The 22161-nt window shown below is 48.9% G+C and overlaps 1 protein-coding gene and 1 non-coding gene across 2 annotated transcripts in view; both read right to left on the reverse strand.

Moving 5' to 3' along the window:
* Nucleotides 1–22161, reverse strand: part of SAE1 (SUMO1 activating enzyme subunit 1) — a 67041-nt gene that overhangs the window by 33522 nt on the left and 11358 nt on the right. The window contains exons 2-5 of the mRNA XM_051837389.2: nt 21567–21678; nt 14227–14400; nt 11887–12029; nt 10598–10697 (exon numbers count right to left, since the gene is read on the reverse strand). Coding sequence (XP_051693349.2) covers nt 10598–10697; nt 11887–12029; nt 14227–14400; nt 21567–21678 — 529 coding nt within the window. The remainder of the gene's footprint in view (nt 1–10597; nt 10698–11886; nt 12030–14226; nt 14401–21566; nt 21679–22161) is intronic.
* Nucleotides 2631–2737, reverse strand: LOC127488377 (U6 spliceosomal RNA). Its single transcript, XR_007916071.1, has one exon. It is a non-coding gene; the product is annotated as a U6 spliceosomal RNA (small nuclear RNA).

The raw sequence follows: 22161 nt of genomic DNA on the forward strand, positions 1-22161 counted from the left end.
CTCTCTCTCACTGTCCAGTCTGCCTGGTTAAAAAAAAAAGGGGGGTGAAACAAATCCCTTACTAGGATGTTTAAAAAAAAAAAAGGCATTTGGGGAGTGAACCAGTATATGGGGGTTCTATCAGCCTTCATGCTTGTTCCTTTATATCTCTAATATATTTTTTTAAATGTTTATTTATTTATTTGAAAGGCAGAGTGATACAAAATGACAGAAAAACAAATTTATGTTCCACCTGCTAGTTCACCCTCCAAATGCTTGCAATAGCCAGGAATGGGCCAGGCTAAATCCAGGAGTCAGAAATTCCATCTGGGTCTCCCACATGGGTTGCAGGGACTCAAGCACTTGGGCCATCACCTGCTGCCTTCCAAACACATTAGCAGGGAGCTAGATCAGAAGAGCAGAGTAGGCGAGACAAGAACCAGGTGCACCAAGAAGGGATAGGGTTGTCCCAAGTGGTGGCTTTACCCATTGCACCACAACATCTGCCCTCAACAAATAAACTTAAAAAAACAAACAACAACAACAAAAACACAATGGTGGCCAGCGCTGTGGCACAGCAGGTAAAGCAGCTGCCCGCAGTGCCGTCATCCTATATGGGCGCCAGTTCAAGTTCTGACTGTTCCACTTTTTTTCCCCAAAGAAACCTTTTATTTAATACATACAATTTTTTTTTAAGATTTGTTAACTTGAACATCAGAGTTACTCAGTGGGAGGAGAGGCAGAGACAGAGAGAGAGAACTGTTCCATCCGCTGGTTCACTCCCCAATTGGCTGCAATGGCAGGAGCTGCGCCAATCAGAAACCAGGAGCCAGGAGCTTCCTCTGGGTCTTCCCACGCCAGTGCAGGGGCCCAAGGACTTGGGTCATCTTCCACTACTTTCCCAGGCAATAGCAGAGAGTTGGAATGCGAGCAGCTGGGACTTGAACTGGCGCCCATATGGGATGCTGGCACTGCAGGCGGTGGCTTCATCCACTATGCCACAGTGCCAGCCCCTAATGCACACAAATTTCCCAAGTATAACTTTAGGAATATAGTGATTCTTCCCACCATACCCGCCCTCACACTGCCATCACTGCCACTCCCCACCCCACCTCCTCTTCCCTCTCCCATTCCTAGTCCCATTCTCAATTAAGGAAAAAAAAAAAAAACCATTATTTGAGTCAAAACAAGGGCTGTTCAAGTCATTGCTTCTCAAAGTGTTAATTTCCTTTTAGGTGCTCTATTAGTTATCACAGGTAAGGGAGAACAAATGGTATTTGTCCCTTTGGAACTGGGTTATTTCAGTAAGTATGATGTTTTCCAGATTCATCCACTTTGTTGAAATGATTAGATTTCATTTTCTTTTTTACCACTGTGTAGTATTCCATAGAGTACATATCCCATAATTTTTTTTTTTTTTTTTTTTGACAGGCAGAGTGGACAGTGAGAGAGAGAGACAGAGAGAAAGGTCTTCCTTTGCCGTTGGTTCACCCTCCAATGGCCACCGCGCTGCAGCCGGCGCACCGTGCTGATCCGGTGGCAGGAGCCAGGAGCCAGGTGCTTTTCCTGGTCTCCCATGGGGTGCAGGGCCCAAGCACCTGGGCCATCCTCCACTGCACTCCCTGGCCACAACAGAGAGCTGGCCTGGAAAAGGGGCAACCGGGACAGAATCCGGCGCCCCAACCGGGACTAGAACCCGGTGTGCCGGCGCCGCTAGGCGGAGGATTAGCCTAGTGAGCCGCGGCGCCGGCCCATATCCTATAATTTTTATTTTTTTTATTTTTTTATTTTTTTTTTATTTTTTTGACAGGCAGAGTGGACAGTAAGAGAGAGAGACAGACAGAGAGAAAGGTCTTCCTTTGCCGTTGGTTCACCCTCCAATGGCCGCCGCGCTGCGGCCGGCGTACCGTGCTGATCCGATGGCAGGAGCCAGGAGCCAGGTGCTTTTCCTGGTCTCCCATGGGGTGCAGGGCCCAAGCACTTGGGCCATCCTCCACTGCACTCCCTGGCCACAGCAGAGGGCTGGCTTGGAAGAGGGGCAACCGGGACAGAATCCGGCGCCCCGACCGGGACTAGAACCCGGTGTGCCGGCGCCGCTAGGTGGAGGATTAGCCTAGTGAGCCGCGGCGCCGGCCCCATAATTTTTTTTAAAGATTTATTTTATTTATTTGAAAGACAGTGTTACCGAGAGGTAGAGACAGAGAAAGAGGTCTTCCATCTGCTGGTTCACTCCCCAGATGGCCACTGCAGCTGGAGCACCGCTGATCCAAAGCCAGGAGCCAGGAGCTTCTTCCAGGTCTCCCCAATGGGTGCAGAGGCCCAAGGACTTGGGTCATCTTTCACTGCTTTCCCAGGCCACAGCAGAGAGCTGGATCGGAAGAGGAGCAGCCAGGACTAGAACTGGCGCCCATACAGGATGCCGGCACTTCAGGCCAGGGCTTTAACCTGCTGTGCCACAGCGCTGGCCCCCATAATTTCTCTATCCAGTATTCAGCTGAAAGGCATTCAGGTTGATTCCATGTCTTAGCTATTGTGAACTGAGCTGCAATGAACACGGGGATGCAGTTAACTCTTTTATTTGCTGATTTCAATTCCCTTGGGTAAATTCCCAGGAGTGGGATGGCTGGGTCATATGGTAGGTCTATATTTAGAAAAATATGGAACACGACACGAATTTGTGTGCCATCCTTGAGCAGGGTCCATACTAATCTTCTCTGTATCACTCCAATTTTTGTATATGTGCTGCCAAAGTGACCACTGCTCCACTTCCGACCCACCTCTCCGCTATGGCCTAGGAAAGCAGTAGAAGATGGCCAAGTCCTTGGGACTCTGCACCAGCGTGGGAGACCAGAAGAGGCTCCTGGCTTTGGATTGGCCCAGCTCTGGCCATTGTGGCCATTAGAGGAGTGAACCAACAAGTGGAAGATGTCTCTCTCTCTCTCTCTCTCTCTGTCTCTGTCTCTGTCTCTACCTCTGTCTTTCCACCTTTCAAATAAATAAATAAATCTTCTAAAATAAATTAAATTAAATTAAAAAAAATTACTGGGGCCAGCACTATGGCTTAAAGGACTAAGCCTCTGTCTGTGGTGCTAGAATCCCATGTGGGCGCCAGGTTATGTCCCAGCTGCTTGCAATCCAGCTCTCTGCTGTGGCCTAGGAAAGCAGTGGAAGATGGCCCAAGTCCTTGGGACCCTACAATCATTTGGGAGACCAAGAAGAAGCCCCTAGCTTTTGGCTTCAGATCAGATTGGAGCCAACTGGGGAGTGAACCAGCGGACAAAAGACCTTTCTCTCTGTCTCTCCCTCTCTGCCTATAACTCTCTCTCAAAAATAAATAAATAAAATCTTAAAAAAAAAAGATGACCATAGTATAAATTAGAAAGCTACATGAACCAAAAGTTAACAGTTACTAGACAGTATACAAAGCTTGCTAAGGACCTACGGGGTTGGCACTGTGGCATCACAGGTAAAGCCACTGTCTGCAGTACTGGCAACCCATGTGGGCACTGGTTTAAATCCCAGCTGCTCCATTTTCGATCCTGCTCTCTGCTATGCCCTGGGAAAGCAGTGGAAGATGGTTCAAGTGCTTGGGCCCCTGCACCTATGTGGGAGACTGGGAGGAAGCTCCTGGCTCCTGGCTTTGTATCAGCGCAGCTCCAGCTGTTGCAGCCATCTGGGGAGTGAACCATTGGATAGAAGACCTACCTCTCTCTCTCTCTCTCTCTCACTCACTCACTCTGCCTCTCCTCTCTCTCTGTAACTCTGCCTTTCAAATAAATAAATCTTAAAAAACAGGGACCGGTGCCATGGCTCACTTGGTTAACCCTCTGCCTGTGGCACTAGCATCCCATAAGGGTGCAGGGTTCTAGTCCCGGTTGCTCCTCTTCCAGTCCAGCTCTGTGCTATGGCTCTCTGTGCTAGGGCAGTGGAGGATGGCCCAAGTGCTTGGGCCCTGTACCCACGTGGGAGACCAGGAGGAGGCACCTGGCTCCTAGCTTCAGATCAGCATAGCTCCGGCCGTAGCAGCCATTTGGCGGGTGAACCAACAGAAGGAAGACCTTTTTCTCTGTCTCTCTCTCTCTCTCTCACTAACTCTATCTTTCAAAAAAAAAAAATCTTAAATGACAAAAACAAAAACCACAAAGTTTGCTCAGAATCTGACAGAGGGAAAGGTCAGACTGTGGCAAGCAGTCATGACGTTCGAGTGGCTTTCTGATCCTCACAAGCACTCCTTTGGGGTCTGGATCCATGATACAGCCAGTGTGCACGATGTCTGTGCTGTCTTCAGCACTGTAAGTCATCAAGTACAGCTCAAGTCAAATACCTGGTACACTTAAGCCTGCCCAGCCCTTATTAAGAAGTCTTAAAACAAAGGTTAAGCCGTAAGTAAGACAGGCTGGGAATCCCACCAGCAGGAGAAACAGAGCCTTCCCAGGCTCAGAACTACCAAGTGGGTGGGCATTTGACAGAGCGGTCAAGATGTCATTCAGGATGCCCACATCCCATGCCTGAGTTCCTGGGTTTGAGTTCAGGCTCAACTTCTGATTCTACTTCCTACTAATGCATTCTCTGGGAAACAGTGATGACGGCTCTAGTTGGGTGCCTGCCACTAATGTGAGAGAAACAGAGGTTGAGTTCTGGGCTCCGTACTTCAGTTTGGCCTGGTTCTGGCTGCAGCAACCATTTGGGAAGCACTTCAGTGGATGGGAGCTCTCTATCTCTGCCTTTCAGATAAATAAAAACAAAACACTACCAAGAGCTCAGGCCAGAGTCTTTGTTGCTTGCCTGGCTAAGGGCAATGTCAAGATCCACTGACATACACTAAAGCACTATAGGACACATGGGTGGGAGTTGTTTTAGAATTTCCATCCCAGGCAGGCCTGCCTGTTAGGCTTGATCAGGGCCTGGACCACGAGTATAAAGAGCAGTTGGGCCTTATCTGTCAAGTCAGACCTTTCAAAGGGAAATGGTGCTATATGTTTATTATTGTTACTTTGTATAATGTTGTTGTTATGTTTATAAGCTACAAGAACCAGTAATAAAAGCCTGAGCCATTTGTCATAAATGCCGATAATATGTTCACAAGAGGCAAGAATGTGCATTTTCTTTTAAGAAAACCAAATATATAGACCTAAATGCAACTATTTAAAGGATCTCTTCATCTGTTATTCCTTGTATGCTATACCACTAGATTCTCACTTAAACTTGGTTTTCTTTCAAAATCTTTGTATGAAGATGCTGTGTCCAACTGAACAGTCCTCAGGTATTTGTACAAATACTACGTTTTATATATTCCTAAAATTGTATTCATGAAATGCATTAAGTCTGTATTCCTTAAATAAAAGGTTTCTTTGGGAAAAAAAATACATTTTACAGTTTTTAAAATATAATAGGGGCCGGCACCGCGGCTCACTTGGTTAATCCTCCGCCTGTGTTGCCAGCATCCCATATGGGCGCCGGTTCTAGTCCTGTTTGCCCCTCTTCCAGTCCAGCTCTCTGCTATGGACCGGGAGTGCAGTGGAGGATGGCCCAAGTGCTTGGGCCCTGTACCCGCATTGAAGACCAGGAGGAAGCACCTGGCTCCTGGCTTTGGAATGGCGTAGTTTCAGCCATAGCAGCCATTTGGGGGGTGAACCAACAGAAGGAAGACCTTTATCTGTCTCTCTCTCTCTCACATCTAACTCTGTCAAATTAAAAAAATACATAATAAAGTTAAAGAATTGCTGGCTGGCGCCGCTGCTCAATAGGCTAATCTTCCGCCTTGTGGCGCCGGCACACCGGGTTCTAGTCCCGGTTGGGGCGCCGGATTCTGTCCTGGTTGCCCCTCTTCCAGGCCAGCTCTCTGCTATGGCCCGGGAGTGCAGTGGAGGATGGCCCTGTTCCTTGTGCCCTGCACTCGCATGGGAGACCAGGAGAAGCACCTGGCTCCTGGCTTCGGATCAGCGCGATGCACCGGCCGCAGCGCACCAGCCACGGCAGCCATTGGAGGGTGAACCAATGGCAAAAAGGAAGACCTTTCTCTCTCTCTCTCTCTCTCACTGTCCACTCTGCCTGTCAAAAAAAAAAAAAAAAAAAAGTTCAATAATTGCCCAAAACAAAACAAAAAAGTATAAAGACCAGGGCTGGCACTGTGGCATAATGGGTTGTTCTCTGCTAATGTGCCTGGGAAAGCAGCAGAAAATGGCCCAGATCCTTGGATCCCTGTACCCACGTGGAGAGCTGGATGAAGCTACACTGCAGCCATTTGGGGAGTGAATCACTGGATGGAAGATCTCTGTGTGTGTCTCTCTTGCTGTAACTCTGCCTTTCAAATAAATAAAGTAAGTCTTAAAAAAAACAGAAAAGAGCATAAAGACCCACCTACTTCATCTGCATATTTGAATAGAAATCAGACCAACAACTGTTATATAAAGTACACCATATTCTCCTGCCTTAACAGCTGTGCATTCTGCATATCCACCTGGAAGGTGGGATTCAAATTTGAAATTTTCACACTCTTTCGGAGCTCTGTGTCAGAGAAAGGTACACTGGGAAAGCTGGCCCCCTGCCACCTCTGAGTCTGTCCCACAATGCCTGAGGCCACCCTGCTGTTCATCTCAGGACTAGGCATTCCATTCAGACAACGGAGCAAGGTCTATACTCTGGAGGTAGACCAGGGAAGGAGTCCACAAAAAAACCTGGGATGGCCTGGACATAGATGCCAGGAGTACCAAGTATCAGGAATGTAATAGAGAACTGGTTTGGCACATTGCCTTGACTCCAGGAGGAGAAGCACTGAAAAAGCGCCAAGAAGGGAGTTTTTCCAGCACTAGGGCCAAGGACAGAGGCCTTTTTCACCGGGGGCTAAGGGCTGAGCTATTCCTTCTTCTTACTCTAACTTGTAACCTTAGACAAATTTACTTACTTCTCTGAGTCTATCTGCAACAACACTTTCAGGGATATTTCTGGGCATCTGGGAATAAGACTCCCAGTGGTCTTGTCTGTAATGGGTATAAAGGCCCACAGGTGAAAGCCAGGTGGGCCAGCTGGATTCTCTCTCCAGAGAACTGGGTGTGTCAAAGTTGGAACAGGAGAACACAGTAATGACAGGGCTCAAAAGAGAAAGGCCACTATTTCCTACGGCATGCAGGGCACCCAGCAAACCTGGTCTTTACTACCACACTCAGATCACAGTCTCCGCAGCCCTCCAAAAGATACAACAGGGGCTGGTGCTGTGGTGTAGTAGGTTAGGCCTCCAACTGCCAGTTTGAGTCTCAGCTGCTCCATTTCTGACCCAGCTCTGCTGGTAGCCTGGGAAAGCAGTGGAAGATGGCCCAAGTACTGGGGCCCCTCTACCTCCATCTGGGACCCCCAAAGGAGGCCCCTGGCCCCTGGCTTCAGATCGGCACAGGTCTGGTTGTTTGCAACCATTTGGGGAGTGAACCAGTGGGTGGAAGACCTCTCTCTCTCTCTGTGTCTGTAACCATGCTTCTCAAATAAATAAATCTTTTTTTAAAAAAAATAGATTTCCCACACTGCTGATCAATCATCAAAAGACCTGGAAACCGGAGTGACAATTTGAGCCCTAGCTACTCTGTTTCTTATAGTTCCTGCTAACACATTCTGGGAGGCACTGGTGATGCCTCAAGTGCTTGGATCCCTGCTGCACTAGTGGGAGACCTGAATGTAGCGCCTGGCTCTTGGCTTCAGTCCCGCCCAGCCCTGGCTCTTGCAGCTATTTGGAAGTGAACCAGTGGATGCAAGATCTGTCTCTGCTGCTCTGCCTTTCGAAAAAATAAATACACTGTCCTCTGTGTTTAAATCTGAAAGACAGTATGGAGCATGACCACCATCAGGCACACGTCTAACCATCTCTCGCAGCCTCCAACAACACACATAACTCACAATGAAGCAGTGAACAGCCACATGGGAGTGTGACATTGCTTTTTATCCCCAAGAACTTCTAGAATGACACAAATTTTCAAATACTGTATCTGATTATCCTCATAAACCTTCATATTAACCTCGAGTCTCCCAAGAGGCTGACCTTGCAGGGCAGTCTGGAGAGCCTGGGCCTTGGTCCACTGTCTGCTCTCTGCACCCATTCCTCCCCCTGAGCTCTGGTACCTGGGGCAGGTCACTCCATCTTTCCCGGCTACAAACTGAGACAGCACAGCTGGACATGCCTCCCTGCACCCACTAGAGCACCTTGCACACAGCAGGCCTTTTTCAAGTCCTACAAGAGCTGGCTGTTTCAGAGTGAGGGAAGACAGAGAGACTGCCTCTCCATCTATCTTTTGGCTTACTCTGTTTTCTCTGAGCACCGGTCTGGGCTTTGGTGCTTGGCAAACTTGCTCTTCACATGCCAACTCAAACAACACGTCCTCTGCAAAGCCTTTTTGGCCCCTTCCTCTCCAGCACCACACTGCTTTCTCCTTTATCTACTGCACATCAGTGTCTATACCAGGCTCGTGACCACGACCCGATTCTGATGAAATCTGTCCCGTGACTTCTCCTGGGCACCAAAGGAAGCAAACAATGTACTGAGCACCCATCTCTGAGTTAGACATTTTCCTACTGCTTTATTTATCAAATTCTGGCACATGTGTTAAAGGCCAGGAATCTTCCTAGATGGTGTGAAAACCACAAGCTTTGTTTTTCCTCTGTGTTTTTTAATGTTTCTAATTTAGGAGCACAATGTGTACCTTGAAGCAAAAGTGGCTTTACAATATTTGGTTGAACCTAGGAAAACAGGGAGGGGAAGGGAACCCTGACCAGAAACCTTTCACAGGAAACAGGAAGTGGCTGCTTCCCCACCCCAATCCTGCACTCTCTGATCATAACTCAACTTGTTATTCCATACAATTAAGGCAAAACAGCAGGATTTAAATCAAAGAAATTTTGAGTTAGAAGAGAACTTGGAGATCACAGGGCCAAAATGGAAGCAGCGTGGAGTACAAGGTGGCCGAGCCCGGCCAGTCCTGTGCTGTCTGGGGGAGGGCACAAAGACAAGGTCTGGAATCCCGGGGATTGTCACCAGGAATGCCCTGAATGCCTTGCAACCTTACGGGCTGGCGCTGGAATCCAAGCCTGAATTGTCCAAGCACAGCAGCTGACTAACAATGCCAGCTGGGGCATATTTTAATACCTTCAGATTCAGTCCCATGCAGGAAGCTCGGCGGCCGTGAAGCCCCAAGGAGTGGTACGCTGAGGCTGCCCAGAGCCTGCCTGGGCTGCCCACATTCTCCTCATAGCGAGCCAAAGTGCTTCCCAAAAGAGGTTTCCAGATCCACCCCAGTGGGCACCACAGGAGCAGACTGGGGGTGGGGGGGACTTCCAGCTGTGCAGGGCTAACAAAGCGAGGGCTCCTGCATTTGAATGTGAAAGACAAGCCTCAATCAGAGAAGGCCCTTAAGCCATAAAACCCTTCACACCAAGGCCAAGTGTCACACTTGTAGGAGGGTGTGATTTATAAACTGACAGCGCCCACAAAGCTGCTTTTGTACTCCTCCGTTTGTTAACAATTTATCTCCCCCCACAAACTCACCGAGCTATTCAGATAAGCCTGGACGGGCCTCAGAAAGAAAGGAAGGAAGGAAGGAAGGAAGGAAGAAAGAAAGGACTCAAGTTTTGGCCAAAACACCCATGTTCACTCTGGATAATTATGATCCTGTGAATAGACACTAAAATTAGGGCTTAATCACTTCTCTGTATCACACTCACAGAGTCAAACTATTCCAACACAAACACACAAAGCGAGAGCGAGAAATCCCCAGCGTGGCCTCACTGAGTTCCACCTCTGTGGCTTCTGCAGGCTCCTTTGTGGTCTCTGCACTCTTCAGAAACCCCCTTAGAGCAACTGTAACTCACATTCCGACCAGCTGGTTTTCTCTCTCAACACTCAAACCTACAAAGCACAGTAAACACTGGCTTGCTCCCCATTCAACAAACCCAATGGCGGCCATTCCACTTTATGTCCCCCATTGAAGATTCCCACACAGCTACAGAAACCACTGTCCCCTGATCCCTCTCCCAGTCCTTCTCTAAAATGAATTCAGTTACTGCCCCTCATCCAAATAGAGGCCAAGTCCCTAACGTAAACCGCCTTAGGAAATAAAGGCCTGATTACGTTCTCAAGGTGGAAGGGAAGGCTTTTCCCGTTAAAGGCTGTATTGTGGTAAAAGAGAAAAAGGCAAAAAACAAAAGCAGGTTTAAACTGGCTCCTGTCCACCGAACAACCTTACTCAAATGTCTAATCAATCTGAGAAAAAAAAAAGTACTGAAAAGGAGCCACCTTCTGCTCCAAATGCCTTCCTGATAACCACAATGCATCTGGCTGACAGCAGGCACACCAGCATTAAAAACTGAAATCTGCATTCTGGTTCCCTTGGAAAGTCACATCTGGAATCCCTGGGCCTGCGCATTCCCTCACAGTAACAGCTGGCTAGTACTCCAGCTAGTGCTCCCAGGCAGCTGCCTCCCCTCAAGATGGGCCCCTCCCCTCAAGACACCCCCTACTCCCAACCCAGGCTACAGAGCTACAAAGCAGACTACCTGCTCACTTGCAACTGCAATGGCCAGTCCCCACGAGACCCCAGGGTTGCCGACCTCTGCCCTCTGACCCCCCACACCCTCCTACCTTTTTTACCATAGTTGTCTCAGATGAATCAAGTTTTACTCTCTTGGTATCAGGTCCATCTTCCACTCCTTGGCTGACTTTGGCAACTTTGGTTTTCTCCCTAGAGGGTGACAAGGGGACAGAACTGATGAAGCATGCCATTAGAATAGAAAGAACACTGCCAGCTCATAGAACAGGGGCAAGCAAAGCCTTGGAGTCCACAGGCCTGGGGTTCAAATGCCAGCTCTGACACCTGATGAGTTGGTTACCCAAATACCATGACCCGCTCAGCTTGCTGCCTAACACATAGAAGCTCTCAAAAAATTCAACTGATTCCTTTGTTAACATTCTACTGGAACCATAAAATAGACAGCAACCTTTAATTAAGGAATTCCTCTTTTGCTATGGGCAGCTCACACTAAAATAATTTGGTCTACTTTTCATTACTACAACTTCCTTATCCACTTACAATGTGCCCAAAACTAGTCCTAAAGCCATAAAAAGCTAGTGCTGGGAGGCATCTGGAACATGTTTGTCCTTCCGCTGTCTCAATTTTACAGGCAAGAAACATGCAGACCAGACACTGAGTGGCCTGCCTGAGAGGCTAAACAAAGACAGCAGTTCTCAAACCCCTGGTAAGAAGCTCCATCCTGCCACTCGCGACCTCTCTTTACTTCTCCTTCGCAAGCTGGGGGTGGGGTGAGAAACTGCAGCCAAAACACCAGCACATTAGGGGGGAAAAAAAAAAAAAAACACGAAAAGAGCTCATATAGTTTTACAATACTCTGTCATCTGCCATCTTTCATCTACCAGTTCAAGACACTGCAGGTCCCATCATGTGAGAATTAGCAAGGTCTGTAGCCCCAATGTTCAAAATGAGCGGGTAAGTTCTCTTGTGCCACCAGAGCAGCCTCTGGACCCTGGAGCTTTTCCCAGGTAGACCTGGGCTGACGGTGCCTCCGGCGTTGTCCACCTCACTGTTCTACAACCACGTTTTACTACGTTCCAACCTGAACACATGCAAGCCCACCCTGGGGAACCAACGTTCACACACCAAGCAAGCCCTCCCATGCAGAAAGCATGCTTCAGTAGTGAAGACCAGACTGTCAAACACCCACATCTAGAACTCCGCTTGCTTCAGACTCCATGGTCTGGGGAACAGAGGTCATATCTCCCACAATGCTGAACGTACAGTCAGCACCAGTTGGTTTCAAAATGCTCTGAGTATAACTGTAAAATTATTTCCTTTGAGGGTTCATTTCCTAATAGCTAAGAAAACTAAATTCTGAAAATATTCTCCCAACACTTACTCCACAAACTCATGCTCCCCAAGATTCGCAAATGTGTATCCATGGTAGCCAAAAACATCTCCTGTAAAGAACTTGATGCTGTTTTTGTGACAGATCTGGTCAACTTTGACTATGACATCCCTGGAGCAGCAGGTCAGGCACACCTGCAGAAAGAAAGAACGGGCTGGTGTGAGCTGTGCAAGCTGTGGACTGCTGCCCAGATGTCTACACGAATCTTAATGAGCAGTCTCTCTGGGCATGTTTAAAGCCAGCTTCAAACTGGTACAACAGGTTCTTTGGATCCTATGGATAGAAGACAAAGGAAAAGTTGTAGGTTTCAGTGTGTGGAAAATGTAAATTATGAGACTGTCACTTTCTGCAACCAAAACAAAAAGTGTCTAGCTAGAAAGTAAATGAGTTTGTTTCCCCTAACCTATGAACATACATAAACCATATTTCATAGTCTCATGAAAAAGACAGTAATAACTTTGCAAGTTATTTCTAAACTCTTAAACCTATTAAAATCCAAATGAGCTAGAGGGAGAGCAGAACCAGTTTTTAAAATTGACCTAAAGGTCATGTTTTTTCCCCCTTTAGTTTGATTGATGTGTATGAAACTTCAGCTGAATTTAAGGACAAAAGAAAAGGTTATAGACCGAGTGCCCTTTATCCAGACTGACAAGGAACTGGTGACTCACTCAGCAGAACCCTCAGAGTGGCTGTGGACCCTGAGTTTCTGTTCCAGGTAGACTGAGGTACTGGAAATGGCTAAATTCAATTGCACAAAACACCATCTTTTCAGGGGAATCTTGAGGATCCCAGTCAAAAAACAACTTCCAGACTGCCATGCTCTCCCACGAACAAAAGCTAGATCCTCTTTGCGGCTGTCTTGCGGCCGGAACACCGAAGAAACACAGAGATATGTTCTCCTCTGGTGTTTTAGAGGATGCAGCCGCCCGAGAAGAGTCACAGGGAGAAGGTAAGAAAGCCACAGGTGAACACGCAACCAGCGGACCCAACAACTCCCTGTGGAGTCCAGTCCAAAGTGACAGAAACATGGCTGAGGACCACCCCAACCAGGGGCCCATGAAGCAGTCAGTATTACTCAACCAACAGGCCACGTGCTTCCAGTCTAACAACCTCTCTTCCGATTCTCTAAGTTCAAGGGACACCTAGAGTAAACCTAATGTGGCTGCTACGGGTAAGGCAATGAGGACACGTGTCCAGGTAGAAAGGGTCCTAGTACACAAAGTTACAAAGTAAAAGAGATTGGGAAGAAAGAAAAGGACAAACACACAGACAATGCATCCGTCCACACTGCAAGTGAACAGATGTGGGTGCAAAATCTGTGAAGTACAAACCACCCAACTCAACTTCTACTCTCTCATGTAACAGGCCTGTCATTTTAAAAAAAGGCACTCACCATGATTATTTCACAGTTATCCAAGATTTGTGAAGCTTTTCCAGGATAGGTGCCCAGTACTGCCATAAAATTCAGCTCACCTTTTTCACCTCTGCACAGATCTGGTGGTGAACCCAAGTGAGGATTTGCCTCATTTGGCTCAGTTCTACATTTCTACATAAGAAAGACAGGCAGACGCAGGTACACCAAGATCAGGTGTGCTCTTTCTCAAGACAAAACACAGCTGTAGTTTGATATTTCTAGCCAAAAGTATGTCTCTACCATCGAAATTAATCACCAGATTGGGAAGTATGAGGGAGAAAACATTTGCAATAAAATGTATCACAGCTATGTGCAAAGATTCTGGAAGGGAGACAAAACAGCAATATGGAAACCTGCTCTGGGGGCCATATGCACAGAAAGGAAGCCAGCAGACAGCACGTCACAAGCGGCTACAGCAGGTCCAGCAGACTGGCCCTACCTCGCAGCCATCCATGTGCCATACTGAGCCGAGAGAACTAAGCAGCCTAAAGATGCACTTGGGGCCAGCGCTGCGGCTCACTAGGCTAATCCTCCGCCTGCAGCGCTGGCACACTGGGTTCTAGTCCCGGTTGGGGCACCGGATTCTGTCCCAGTTGCCCTCTTCCAGGCCAGCTCTCTGCTGTGGCCCAGGAGTGCAGTGGAGGATGGCCCAAGTACTTGGGTCCTGCACCCCATGGGAGACCAGGAGAAGCACCTGGCTCCTGCCTTTGGATTGCCGCAGCGTGCCGGCCGTAGCAGCCACTTGGTGGGTGAACCAACAGAAAAAGGAAGACCTTGCTCTCTGTCTCTCTGTAACTCTGCCTGTCAGAAAAAGAAAAAGAAAAAAAAAATGCACTTGGGGAAAAGCTCATCTGAGATGGGGAGATGCGAATGCTCCACTATTCATTTCTCTGCAGATCTTCCACCGCGAAACTCACAGCATCAAACTGCGTGAAGAACGACTCCGGCTTCTTCTCTATCTCCTCAGTGTCCACCTTCACGTCCACCATGGGGTTGAGGTTCTGGGCACGCTCCAAGGAGGCTTCGGCCCGGTTCCGACCAACAGACCCGGTCCGGATCAGGAACTGTGCTCCAGGATCCTCTGGAGATACCTAGAAATAATTTTTTTTTTCTTAAACCTTTGATTTTTTTCTGGGAAATATGCTCCAAAGACAATGAGCTTTTTTAATTTTGAAGGTTGGCTAGAACACTTACCATCTAATTGGTTAACAGTTCCTGCAGCAATATGCCCAATGCAGACTGCCTATTCTCAGTCCTCCTTCTGAGAAAAGGCTATTTAAAACAGGACATTTGGGGGACAGCGTTGTGGGATACTGGGTAAAGCTACGGCCTGCTCCACTTCCGATCAGGCTCCCTGCTAATGCACCCGGGGAAGCAGTGGAAGGTGGCCCAAGCGCTTGGGCCCCTGCACCCATGTGGGAGAACCAGAGGAAGCTCCTGGCTCCTGGCTTCAGCCTGGCCCAGCCCTGGCGGTTGCAGCCATTTGGGGAATGAAGCAGTGGATAGAAGTTCTCTCTCTCTGTAACTCTGCTTTTCAAATAAATAAAAAATCTTTTAAAAATAAAAATAAAATTGGAAACAGATGTTTGACTTTTAACTTTTTTTCTGGGCATTGGTGGTTAAAGAGCACCCCCTTGTGTTTATAGAGAAAAACAAGAAAGTCCATGCATTCCTTCTCACATTGATAACTGCTAACAAACTAAACCCTTACATGTGCCCAACGCTAAGTGTGGTCCCTGTCTCATGCAGTTTACAACCTGACTCGTGCAAGGCACAGTGGTGAGGACACCCCTGGGGACACCTGCGTCCCACATGAGTGCGCCTGGATTTGAGTCCTGCCTCCGCTTTCAATTCCAGCTTGCAGCTAATGTGCACCCTGGGAGGAGCCGGTGATTGCTCAAGTACTCAAGTACCTGCCACCCACATGAGAAACCCAGACTAAGTTCCAAACTGGGTTCCGCCTGGCCCAGTCCCAGCTGTGGGCATTTGGGGAGTAAGCCAGTAGATCAGAGATCTCTGTGTCTTTCAAGTAAATAAAAAATAATTAAAAAAAAAAAAAAAAAAACCATACTGGCCGGCACCACGGCTCACTAGGCTAATCCTCCATCTAGCGGCGCCAGCACACCGGGTTCTAGTCCCGGTCGGGGCTCCGGATTCTGTCCCAGTTGCCCCTCTTCCAGGCCAGCTCTCTGCTGTGGCCCGGGAGTACAGTGGAGGATGGCCCAAGTCCTTGGGCTCCACACCCCATGGGAGACCAGGAGGAAGCACCTGGTTCCTGCCATCGGATCAGCGCGGTGCGCCGGCCACAGCGCGCCAGCCACGGAGGCCATTGGAAGGTGAACCAACGGCAAAAGGAAGACCCTTCTCTCTGTCTCTCTCTCTCTCACTCTCTACTCTGCCTGTCAAAAAAACAAACAAACAAACAAAAAAAAAAACACAAAAAAAAACCCATACTAGTACAAAATTCAGACACAATTGAGAATGCTTAAAATGAACTTTAGGGGCCAACACCATGGCACAGTGAGTTAAGCTACTGGCTAGGATACCGGCATCCCATATGAGTGCCAGTTCAAGTTATGGCTGCTCCACTTCCGATATAGCTCCCTGCTAAGAACATAGGGGAAGGCCGGTGCTGTGGCTCACTAGGCTAATCCTCTGCCTTGCGGCGCCGGCACAACGGGTTCTAGTCCCGGTCGGGGCGCCGGATTCTGTCCCGGTTGCCCCTCTTCCAGGCCAGCTCTCTGCTGTGGCCCAGGAGGGCAGTGGAGAATGGCCCAAGTGCTTGGGCCCTGCACCCCATGGGAGACCAGGATAAGCACCTGGCTCCTGGCTTCAGATTAGCGCGATGCGCCGGCTGCAGTGCACCAGCTGCGGCGGCCATTGGAGGGTGAACCAACGGCAAAGGAAGACCTTCCTCTCTGTCTCTCTCTCTCACTGTCCACTCTGTCTGTCAAAAAAAAAAAAAAAAAAAAAAAAAAAAAAAAAGAACACAGGGGAAGATTGGCCCCTGCCACCCAAGTGGAAGACCCCAGTGGAGTTCCAGGCTCCTGGCTTCGGCCTGCCCAGCTCTGGCCAATGCAGTCACGTAGGGAGTAAACCATCAGGTGGAAGATAATGTTTCTCCCCCTCTCAATGTAACTCTTTCAAATAATGTAAGTAAATCTTTCGTAAAAATGAACTTTTAAATTCAATGAAATTCAACCAGAACAATAGAGGGGACTGGAGCAGAGGACTTCCACAGCAGAGCCTGAAAGATGAAATGATATAAACCCTGACAGCCACCAGGAGACTCAGATTCCACACTCACAAAGCATTTCTTCACACACCAAACATCTAAGTTAACCCTTCATCACTGCAAATGACCTTGGCACCTAACCAAGAGGAGCTTAAACAGAAATCAGCTCCATCCCCACTCTCTGAGCACACTCCTCCTCACTACCTTTCCTCCTACAAGAAGAGCTGGATGCACAGGCACTGTGGTACAGCGGGTGAAGCCGCCACCTGGGATGCCACATCCCGTATCTGAGTGTCAGTTTGATCCAGTTTCCTGCTAATGCGTCCTGGAGGCAGTGGTTGATAGCACAAGTGACTGGGCCCCTGTCACCCACATGGGAGACTCAGCTGGAGGTACAGGTTCCTGGCGTCAGCCTGGGCTAGTCAGGGCTGTTGTTAGCATTTAGCCAGTGGATGGGAGATCGCTCTTGCTCTGTCATTCAAGTATACAAAAACGAATTAAAAAAAAAAAAAAAAAAAAAGAGCTGGTCCTCCCCCCATTGCAGGCCAACCCTACCATCACCCTTGACCGACCCTGTCCTGCTTCTTCAGAGATCTCATGCAGCATCGAGACGCTGCACGTCACAGTGGTGAGGAACAAGGCCTCTGGAATAATTCAGGCTGGACCCTAATCTTTGATTCAGGCTCTGGTTCAATCACTTTGACAAGTGATTCAACTGGTTCAATCACCTTGACAAGTTACGCAGGAATCACACGTAAAATGAGAATGTTAATAAAAACAGACACTTCCTACCCCCCCAACAGAGGCAGTTACCATTACTAGCAGGGCACAGGATGATCCTTCATTGCAAACCCCTACCCTAGCACTTGCTAGAGGGTGCAGCTATCACCAGCCCCTTCAGAACCACTCAGCTTTTCACTCCACAGTTCCATCAACAACCGAAGGCCTCTTTTACGTTCTACAAAATCTTGTGTTGTATCTCGATCACTCTTACCTGGGCAGATTTCTGTTTGGCCTCCTGAGTTGTCTATCAAACCATCCACCAGCCATTTCCTCTTGACTGCTCCGACACCTGCTGTCTGGTGATGGATCACTGCCCACCCACCTAGTCACATCCAAGCCAGAAACCTGGTCTCCCCATCCTGCCGGCAGCAGCACGGGGAGACAGCAGAGGGCAGGCAGGGCCCTGGATCAGACTGCCGAGATCCTGGCCAGCACTAACCACTTTGAGACAGGGTGGGCCAGGACTCCGAGTCCTCCCCCTCAGGCTCCTTCTCTGTAAGGCAGAGATAATCACCTGGATAAGGTCCTAATCTCGGAGCTGCTCTCAGGACTGGATGGGATGCTACTGCTACAGCCCTTCAGTAAGGGTCAACTCCCGCAGGAACAGGCCAGCTGACGGCACCAACTCAGTCTCACACCTGCGTGCTTCTTGCCATCTGTCATCTCAACCACTAAAGCAACCTGCTAAGGATCTACTGGATCTAGATTAGTGATCTGTCCCAACAGTAAGTGGTCTACTATATTACTGGTAAAGTCCAAAGCTGACCAGATTGCTCCCCACCTCCGCCTCCAGTTAAAATTCTTCAACGAGGGGCAAGCACTGTGGTGCGGTGGGTTAAGCTGCCACTTGAGACATTAGCAACCCCTATCTGAGCACTTGGATCCAGCTTCCTGCTAAGGCGCCTGGGAAGGCAGTCGAAGATGGCCTGAGTGCTCGGATCCCTGCAACTTTGTGGGAGATCAGGATTCCAGACTCCTGGCTTCGGCCTGGGCCAGCCCTGGCTGTTGCAGTAACTTGGGGAGTGAGCTAACAGATGGAAGATCTCTGTTGATCTGCCTTTAAAATAAATAAATCTTTAAATATAAAATGAAATGCTTCAAGGCAGCCACACACGTAGAGGATCATATAAAAGTTTGCAGAGGGGCTCCACAGCTGGCCTTCCTGACTCAGACCTCATCTTCAACCTGACCCTCCTCCTTACCACTTTGGGGCTCAAAAGCTCCAAAGACCTCAAACTGCTTGCTATTTTCTATCTTTACCATGTTATTGGGTGCCTTTGTGCCACCGCTAATTTCCCTGCCCAAAACGCAGCCCCTCACCTTGATAAACTCCTCTTTGTTCTTTAAAACTTGGCTCAGGTCATTCCTCCAGGAAACTTTCCATGTCTCCCTTTCACAATCTCAGCTGGGGAGCCCACTCTGGTTTCTGGAAAGACTTGAGAATGGGAGCCAAACCTTGAGTAGCTGTCTACTGCCAGCTCCTAGCAAACTTCAGCACACCCAGCAGGGGCTCTCACGTGCCTGCTGACCGTTAAGTAACTGATATCTTCCTTTTCAATGATGAGTAAACTAAGTCTGAGCAGCTCAGTCCTTGTCCAGCTTGAGAAGCTGGCATGTGAGCAAGTCTCCTGGATTCCAAGGCCTCCTTGGAGGATCCCAGCCCGAAGGGTCACCAGGGAACGGCAGAGGGGAGAACCATGGCACGTTCCTGAACTGTCCAATTCGTCTGACTGAGTCAAGCTGAGGATGCTAACAGGGATCAGGCTGTACGAAGCCAGGGATTCACAAGCCTCCCAGACTATTATTAGACTCACCTGGAAAACTCTGCTTTTTAAATAACTCCCTAGATAGTTTAAAGCGGTGCCGAGGTAGAGAACCACCATGTTAGGCAGGTCAGGGGGTCTCCAGAGTGAAGAAGTAATGGATAAAACCAGTCTGTTGTCCCCAGCTGGGTAGTCCTCACCACTGTACTGATAGGGGTGTCAGAACTGCACCACACACCCTTCGTTATGTGGTCATCCCCCATTCTCAGGTTCCCATGGCCAGAGGAGAAGTCATCACCCCATGTAGTTTCATTTTTTCTATGCCAAGGACTTCCACAGCTGGGTACCCTCCTTCCTCAGGCTCTCGTCCTCTGTCCCCACCCCTAATTCTTCCTCCAAATGGGGCTCCTGCCTCTGGAGGGCACTGCAGTTGGGGAGAAGTTAGAACAGCCAAGGGCTCTGACCTTTAAAAACCAGGCATCTTGCAGGAAGTTTTTTTCCCTTGCAAGTTTTTTTTTAATTGAATTCAAAACCAATTTGTGGCTGTGATAGTGAGCCAATCCATGTTTCTCGTCACACTACAGAATTCTTTAAAAATTAATAATCCCAGATATCACTTTTCCCTTGAACCCCCAAAGAAGGTAAGCTTTAAAAAACTCCATTGGCTATTCCTTTTGTCCCCAGAGGCTACGATTCACACTGTGCACTAGTTATTTAGCACAAACAGAAAGAACCCCTGTTCACTGCCTAAAAGATCCAAATATAACAATCTTGGCAATATTTTATCAAAACAAAAGACATTATTTATGGAATTTGCTTCAAAAACATTGTCCAAAAATATATAGGGAGAAAAATACAGACCAACAAACTGGCATCTCTGTGGACACCAGGTAGATGGGGCATCAACTGTTATTCTCCTATTGTTATCTGCTTGAAATTCTTTACCAAAAAACTAAAATATCAAGGAGGGATGGCACTGTGGTATAGCGGGTGAAGCCACCGCCTGCAGCACCAGAATCCCATATGGGCGCTGGTTCGAATCCTGGCTGCTCCACTTCCAATCCAGCTACAGCCTGGGAAAGCAGAAGATGGCCCAAGTCTTTGGGCCCCTGCACCCGTGTGGGAGACCAGGAAGAAGCTCCTGGCTCCTGGCTTCGGATCAGCACAGCTCCAGCTATTGTGGCCATCTGGGGAGTGAACCAGCAGATAGAAGATCTCTCTCTCTCTCTCTCTCTGCCTTTGCCTCTCTGTAATTCTGCCTTTCAAATAAATTAATTAATCTTTAAAAAAAAATCAAGAATGTAAAGAATCACTCATTTTCACCCTGAATACAGGTCAGGGACAGCTAAATTGGAACTATACTGGCACTACCATTACTGATTAAGCACGCTATGTCATATGCCATATCATTATTATTAATTATTGGATGTTTATTGTGTCCACACCCTATGGGGAGCAGTCCACACATGATTTCTTTGACCCAGAGTCTGTGGCCATTACCAAACCTCTTCAAGATAGCTCTTAAAGGTGTGCATTCCTGGGCCCCAGCCCAGATCTTCTACATCAGAATCGCTGGGGTGCATGGGAGACCAGGAGAAGTACCTGGCTCCTGCCTTCGGATCAGCGCGGTGCGCCGGCCGCAGCATGCCAACGGTGGCGGCCATTGGAAGGTGAACCAACGGCAAAAAGGAAGACCTTTCTCTCTGTCTCTCTCTCTCACTGTCCATTCTGTCAAAAAAAAAAAAAAAGAATCGCTGGGGTGAAGGTGACACAGCAAAGCCGACAGGCAACTCTGCTGTTCTGATCAGTTACTCAGGAGAACTTGGAGCTCAGGTTAGAAAACCACTTCTAGGCCGGCGCCGCGGCTCACTAGGCTAATCCTCCGCCTAGCGGTGCCGGCACACCGGGTTCTAGTCCCGGTCGGGGCGCCGGATTCTGTCCCGGTTGCCCCTCTTCCAGGCCAGCCCTCTGCTGTGGCCAGGGAGTGCAGTGGAGGATGGCCCAGGTGCTTGGGCCCTGCACCCCATGGGAGACCAGGAAAAGCACCTGGCTCCTGGCTCCTGCCATCGGATCAGCGCGGTGCGCCGGCCGCAGCGCGCCGGCCGCGGCGGCCATTGGAGGGTGAACCAACGGCAAAGGAAGACCTTTCTCTCTGTCTCTCTCTCTCACTGTCCACTCTGCCTGTCAAAAAAAAAAAAAAAAAAAAAAAAAAACCACTTCTTTATTCCAGCAAGCACCCACCTAGGGAGAAGCAATCAGCTCCATTTTACAAAAAGGCCAGCTCCCTGAGGTGAAGCCTGTGCTGGAACTGCAACGCAAACCCAGCGCTGGCCCCTTCGGTCTCCAAAGACTCCAGGTCCGTTACTGCCACCTCTCCTCCCCTGCCTGAGCGCGCCAGCAGACACTGGCTACAATCGGCAAGAGTTCACACTGAGGAGGGGAGAGAGACCATAGCAGTGATGTGACAACATCGCACCTGTTCGTGATCCAGCATGGTCAGTCCTTTCACTCCTGCCAGGATGAGATTCTTGGCAATTTCAGCCCCAAGTCCTTTCATGCCGACAAGAAGCACCCGGGAGGCCCGCAGCCTGTAAGGCAGACATTGTTAACCCAAAGATACAGGACCATGGAGCTTGCTGAATCACAAAAGAGCAAATAACAAAGAAAGAATTTTAGTTCCCACTAGATGACGCATCGTGGCCTCAAATGTAAGAAACGGGCTCCCATCTCTCCTGTTCACAGTCCATTCAGCAAGTATCTACTGAGCACCTGCCCTGCCAGGCACCCCTCCGAGGTGTAGAAACACAGCAGTGGGGCTGGTGCTGTGGTGTAGCAGGTAAAGCCGCTGCCTGCAGTGCCAGCGTCCCATACTGGCACCGGTTCAAGTCCCAGCTGCTCCACTTCCGATCCAGCTCTCTGCTACGGCCTGGGAAAGCAGAAGAAGATGGCCCAAGTCCTTGGCCCTTGCACCCACGTGGGAGACCTGGAAGAAGCTCTTGGCTCCTGGCTTCAGATCAGCGTAGCTCCAGCTGTTGTGCCCATCTGGGGAGTGAACCAGCGGATGGAAGACC

Source organism: Oryctolagus cuniculus, chromosome 18 (assembly GCF_964237555.1).
Source record: "Oryctolagus cuniculus chromosome 18, mOryCun1.1, whole genome shotgun sequence".
Taxonomy (NCBI): domain Eukaryota; kingdom Metazoa; phylum Chordata; class Mammalia; order Lagomorpha; family Leporidae; genus Oryctolagus; species Oryctolagus cuniculus.